This window comes from Monopterus albus, unplaced genomic scaffold (genome assembly GCF_001952655.1).
Source record: "Monopterus albus unplaced genomic scaffold, M_albus_1.0 scaffold338.1, whole genome shotgun sequence".
NCBI classification, from domain to species: domain Eukaryota; kingdom Metazoa; phylum Chordata; class Actinopteri; order Synbranchiformes; family Synbranchidae; genus Monopterus; species Monopterus albus.
This window is the reverse complement of record NW_018128218.1, coordinates 287,890-294,392: the sequence shown is the minus strand read 5'-3', so window position 1 is coordinate 294,392 and position 6,503 is coordinate 287,890. Positions and strand designations below refer to the sequence as shown.

At 43.5% G+C, this 6,503-nt stretch overlaps 1 protein-coding gene across 1 annotated transcript; it reads right to left on the bottom strand.

The window, feature by feature from the left end:
- Window positions 1-778: 778 nt before the first annotated feature.
- Window positions 779-4,355, bottom strand: gjd6 (gap junction protein delta 6). Its single transcript, XM_020624794.1, has one exon. The coding sequence runs from the start codon at window positions 2,037-2,039 to the stop codon at window positions 834-836; it is 1,206 nt and encodes a 401-aa protein (XP_020480450.1). The 5' UTR covers window positions 2,040-4,355; the 3' UTR covers window positions 779-833.
- Between the last annotated feature and the right edge of the window lie 2,148 nt (window positions 4,356-6,503).

Here is a 6,503-nt window from a genome sequence, read left to right as displayed (position 1 = left end):
TACATGTGATCAACCTTAGAGCTACGTTTCCTGCAGATTTTAATAGACTGTCATTTGGCAATGTTCTAATAATATTTTAAGTATAGATTACTGCAAGTACTGTAATGTAGGCTGAACTTCAGAAAGGTTAGTTCAGCTATATCCTTCCATCTATCCACAGCTATACCATTTATCCAGAATAGGGTTGCGGGCGGCTAGAGCCAATCCTAGCTGACACTGGGGGAGAGGCGGGGGTCCACTCTGGACAGGTCTATGCCTGTGATCACTAAACCACTTTGTGGTATTAAAATAAAATCTAGGCCTATGATGAGATTTGAGACAAAATATAAGCATAAATACAATCAGATTAGAGAGTCAATGTTAGAGAGTCTGGGAGACTATTGGTATTTCTTTCAGACTTGAACTTTCAAATGTGAGTTTGTAGGACTATGATAATGAAATAAAAATGAGTTGACTTGCCTACAATTCCCAGTGGAGTTTGGGTCACAGGAGTAAGAATACTGTAGATCATTTACTAGGCTACAGCATAAAACTTTTGCTCCATTCATTATGAGACATGTAAACATTGTAAGAATCACATACTGTAGTTTCCCAGAAGAAATGTTCAGGCTGTGAATAATACACAGTCCTCTGTGAACAGTTTTCATTGCTTTGTGCTGGAGAAACAGCACCTTGTCATTCTTCTGAAGGCATGGTCTGCATGTAGATTATCTTGGTTAATAGAACCTATTTTTGTCATTTGGCTGAACCAGTCCTATTAATTTTGTTTCAGACCTGTTGTATTCCAGAGTGCGATCTTGGAAAAAGGCATCAACATGCTTCATGGTTGTAGACTATATCCAGACCTCAGCACTCCTCTGCTTGGATGCTCTGACTTCCCTCTTACTCTTCAGTGGCTCCCTCTCTCCTTGTGGGCAGACTTGTTTCTTTCCTTGCTCCAGTCTACTTTCTCTGACCCCCTGAGGCTCCCACATCTTGTCACAGTTCACAGCACAAGTCCAGTCAGGCTGGTGACCCACCACCAGGTCCAAGGTGGGCAGGGAGCTGGTGCTGGTCACATGCCTAAAGCCTACAGTGGATGTGAAAGAAGGGCTGTCTGGGAGGAAGGTTTCATATCCCCTCCTCATACCTGGACAACCTCTCCAGGATGTGCTGTCTCTCAGCCTCACCACCTGCCGAATCTTTTTCCAGCCTAGATGGTTGAGCTCCAGCAGGTTGAGAAGGATACAGAAAACCCCCACGCAAAACATGAAGAGTAAGAAGATGGTCTTCTCTGTAGGCCGGGAGACATAGCAGTCCACCGGCTGGCTGCAGGGGGCTGAGGTGCAAAGAAAATGGACAGGCACCTGGAAGCCAAATAGCTTCCACTGGGCCAGGACAAAGCCCAACTCCAGAACAGCACGTAAACACACATGAAAGATGTAACATTTAGACAGAACCCCTCCGGGCATCGCGTGACCCTCTGCACTCCCCTTCCTCAAGGGGTAAGGTCGTGCCTGGGTCAAGGACACTGTGTTGCTGGGATCTCCCCTCTGGAGGTTCTGGGCCGTGATGCCCTCCAGCACATCTGCCAGGCTGTGACCTAGGTGCTTATGGGAGCGAATGGAACAACTGTCTGAGTCACAGCTCTGATCATATGCCTCCTGTCCACCATCTCGCTGCACATCTGGGCCTCCGTCTCCAGAAATATCCCCCAGTCCTTGCCCCAACCTCTGGGTGGTGTTGTGGGGCTGCTTGGACAAGTTGTGCCATGTGTAGATGATGAAGCAGAGGGATGGCGTGGAGACACTGATGATGTGGAATACCCAGAAGCGAGGTTGCGAGATGGGTGCAAATGCATCGTAGCAGACGGTGGAGCATCCTGGCTGCAGCGTGTTGCACACAAACATCTCCTGCTCATCAGTGTACACATCTTCTGTAGCCACAGCTACAATAAGCAGCCGGAAGATGACCATGACAGTGAGCCACAGGCGACCGATCATGGTGGAGTGCTGGTGGACAGCATCCAGGAGACGTTTGAGCAGGGTCCACTCTGTCATGATGGCCTGTGGCTGCCGGCTGCCTCGAGGAGGGACGAACTGCCTGGAGTACAGCAGTCTGCTCTGGACTGATCCACCTCTCTTTCTCGTGAACCTCTGCCCCAATAAACTTGCCAGCACCTCACACCACACAGAAGAAGACCCGAGTTCTTGAATTTTTCCTCAATTTTAGCAGCTACTACTTCAAATCTCTTAGTCAGAAGGTTCTTCTAAACACCTATCCTCCCTGGCTGAAGCCTGCAATAGACTCTCCCTGCCTGGCTGCCTTGAAAGCAGTGGAACCATGGCCAGAGAGAGCCATCCCATCTTCAATAGATAAGGATGTCCACTTGACATGAGTTGCTTGGCACACTCATTTCTCTCTTGTCTTTAGGATCCATTTTAAAACCAAGAGACATCACCCTTCCTCTACTGGAGGACCTGCTGATAGTGCCAACTGATAGCGCATTCTTCGCTGATTACTCTCTGAAAGCTAATGGGTTCTTCCTTTAATGGAGAGGTATATTTTACATTCCAGAAGAGCATCACTCACTCTCATTCTGGACTACACTTGGACACTGTTACACGAAAAAGCAATAAAAGAGCTTGCATTGGGATACATGACTGACCAAGAATAATGAGAGAATAAGGTTTAGACAGGTGAAAATAATGCTGCCCAGAGTCCAACCTACCCTCTGGTGAGATTCAGTCTGCTCCTTTCCAGTCACTTGCCAATCCTCTTATCTGTGTTTTTTAAAAAAGACCCTTGAAAGGTCTGCTAGCATCAAATCATCTGTCCCCCAGATAAAACACTTAGTGACCCCTTTCCTTACTTCAAACAGTCCTGGCAACCCCCATCTGAGTCTCTGTCTGCACACTTTCTATTTATGACATGAACAGAAACATTTGGTGAAGCGTTAGATAAAAATGTCTCATACTTAATGTTCTTCAGGCCTCAGTATGTTTTGAATAAGGTGTTTGTTGGATCAAATGTCAGAAACCCCCATTCCTGTGGTGGAATCAGAGAGTTGCACCCAACAAAATCTAATACTCATATAGGGACAGTGTATGGTTTGGTTTTTAAATTTCTCTCAGATGTTTTTTGTCTTCACACAGCCTCCTTCACTTTGCTTTTGTACAAATGGGTACAATAGTTTGCATGTAAAAGCAAGGGCAGATGGTCCATTTTAACACTGGTAGACATTTTTATCACATGACTAAAAGTTGTATAATTTTGCACAACTCTAAACATGCACATACACAAACTGAAAAACATTTGCTTTATTCAAAATGTATTTTCTTGCTAAAAAACAGGACATTTATCATTCAGACCATTTTTTTATTTAATAGATGTGAATCAGAGGCCAAAGCCAGGACTTAGAACGTTCACATATTACCTGCTTAAAATAAATATGTACCAAAAACAGTGAACATTAGAAAGTGTGCTACTGTTTTAACCAGTCTGCACCACAACAGCTTACCTCTGATTGTGTATTTGTTTCCTTAAGCATGATGCTTTCTTTAAACCATCCAACCAGCTTCCATTTGTTCTTATTTTTCAGTCAACTCATGAACTCACCTTCATCCAAATGGTTAAGCTGTGAGAGCTGGCAGCTTCACCTGCCTGTGTCATGCTGTTGCTACCAGGATATTTCTCATAAAATCATGCATAGCACTGACAAACAACTTAATCAGCTTGTTCTGGCAAAATATGTGTATGATTAAATCCAGTGGTACAGTAATATGACAAAGATGACCACTGTTTGCTAAACTGTTGACACTTTGGTGGCCCCCACACAGTGCCAGCCACAGATAGGACAAGGGGTAGCTTTTCTCCACCATAGTGCGATGGGTCCTGCATATAGATGTTTTTTCCAGCATGTCTGGGACCCTGTGCATTGATGTTCTGCTGCTGTCAAAGGAATTCTCCACCCTCTCAGTCTGTTCATGAAAGAACAGTGATGTACATTTCCCCTGCGCTTTGTCAGAAGCAGCTTGGAAATGAAAAACAGACAGGATTGGAAGGAAAATACAGAAGAGAGTCAGAGAAAGTCCACCATTTTCTCTGTGTGCATGATATATTTTTCACCAGGACCTTTATCTGGGCTGACATGTAGAAAGAGAGAACAGACTATGAATATGAATGGAACGGTTTCCTTTATAACGTATACAGCTGGCTCTGCTCTACTCCTCAGAAAGTCATCTCTGGTAACTACAAAGTTAAATGTATTGCAGGATAAAGATGCTGACTCTGAGGGTTCTGTCTTACTTGCTGTATTTAAGAGGCAGTGGCTCTAAGTGAAATAAATGTAGTGTAAATATGCTTCTGTTTTTTCATTTTGGACCCAAATAAATAAAATAACTGTGTGTGACTGGTACAAAAGCCATCTCACAGCTTCCTTCTTCATTCGCTTTCAGTGAGACAATGTCCAAAGAAAAGTAACAGTAATGACTTTGTGTGTTTTTTCTGTAACCACTGACCTAGTGGTCCACTGACATGGGTTTTTCAATTGCCAATACCGATTTTTTTAAGAGCACAGAGGCTGATGTCCAATATATAGTGACGACATCACATTTTCCCCCCTTTTTGAATCAGATAAAATACTATTTAATGACTAATGAGATGCATTCTTGAAATTAAACATTTAAGCTTAATTAATTATGAAAATTAAAATAAAATGAGCATTGTCTCATTTGCTACAATCTGCACTCACCTTATTATTCTAAAATTTATTTTAAAAATGTTCACAAATAATAATAAAAAACTGTAATAAACTTTTATGGATAAAGGTCTGGTGGTGGTTGACCCAAAATGCACATTTGCACAGAGTGGTGAAAAAAAGGTGTTTATTATGGAAATGGAAAGACAGGGAGCAGACCAGATGGGGGGACCAGACAAAGCACCAGGGGAGATTGGTGCTGGCGACTGGGAAATGGAGGTCCAGGAGACTGGTACCAGTGAGCTGGAACAGGAGGGCTGGCGGTGAAGTGAGGCGAGCTGTCAGTGGACGATGTTGGAGAATGGGAACAGTGAGGTCTGGGCGCAGGCAAGCAGGTGAGAGGACCAGCTGGTGGGCGTGGAGGCAGAATGCAGAGTATCATCACAAATGGTCCAGCGCTGGACTGAGGGAGAGGAGGAGTGTTTATGGCAGGTGAGTCCGGGGGTAACGAGCAACAGGTGAGGTGAGGAATAGTGATAACTAGAGAAATGCATTTGCGTTTGGATGCTAATAAAAGCTGAAAGATCGTCCTGAAAATGCCTGAAATCAATTGCTGAAACAGCTGAAAGTTGAGAAGAAATGGCTGAAGTTCTTTGTTGAATAATTTGAAGGATGACATGCAATAAAGTAGGAATAGCCTTGAAGACCTGAACATTTTGATACCTGAATGGCTTTTGTAGCTGAAACTATGCTGACCTTATAAAGATGTGAAAATTGTCTCATTCGTCCACACACACAAGTAGGTAAAACGAGCAGGTGTGTGTGTGTGAGTGAGAGAGAGAGAGAAGTACCAATTACACCCTGTTTTCTAGTTGAAGGTATGCTGAACTTACAGGTATGTGCCAAAAAAGTAGAATATCAAGGAAAAGTCCATTTATCTCAATAATTTGTTTCAAAAAGTGAAACTTGTATGTTATATTAGTTCACTACACACAAAGTGAAATATTTCAAGCCTTTATTTGTTTCAATTTTGATGATTATGGATTAAAGACAAAAAAAACCCAAATCCAGTATTTCACAAAATTAGAATATCATGACAAAGTTCAACACTGTAGGCTCCCTGTGTCCCAATCTAGTCAGCTAATTAATGCAAAACACCTGCAAAGGTTTCCTCAGCCTTGGAATTGTCTCAGTCTGGCTTAGTAGGCTTCAGAATCATGGGGAAGACTGCTGACTTGACGGTTGTGCAGACGACCATCATTGACACCCTCCATAAGGAGGAAAAGTCTCAAAAGGCAATTGCAAAAGAAGCTGGATGCTCACATTTCAGGGTCTGTGTTCCCTCATCTTCCTCTTGACAATACCCCATAGATTTTCAATGGGGTTTAAGTCAGGTGAGTTTGCCGGCCAATCAAGTATAGTCATTCCATGGCTATTAAACCAGGTACTGGTAGTTTTGGCTGTGTGGGCAGGTGCCAAATCCTGCTGGAAAATAAAATCTTCAGCTCCAAAAAGCTTGTCGGCAGTGGGAAGCATGAAGTGCTCTAAAATTTCCTGGTAGACAGCTGCGTTGACTGTGGACTTGATAAAAAACAGTGGACCCACACCAGCAGATTGCATGGCTCCCCAAACCATCACTGACTGGGGAAACTTCACACTGGCAGTTAAGCACCTTGACTTTTGTGCCTCTCCAGTCTTCCTCCAGACTCTGGGACCTTGATTTCCAAATGAAATGCAGAATATGCTTTCATCTGAAAACAGGACTTGGGACCACTGGGCAATAGACCAGTACTGTTTCTCCTTAGCCAAGCACAGACGCTTCTGA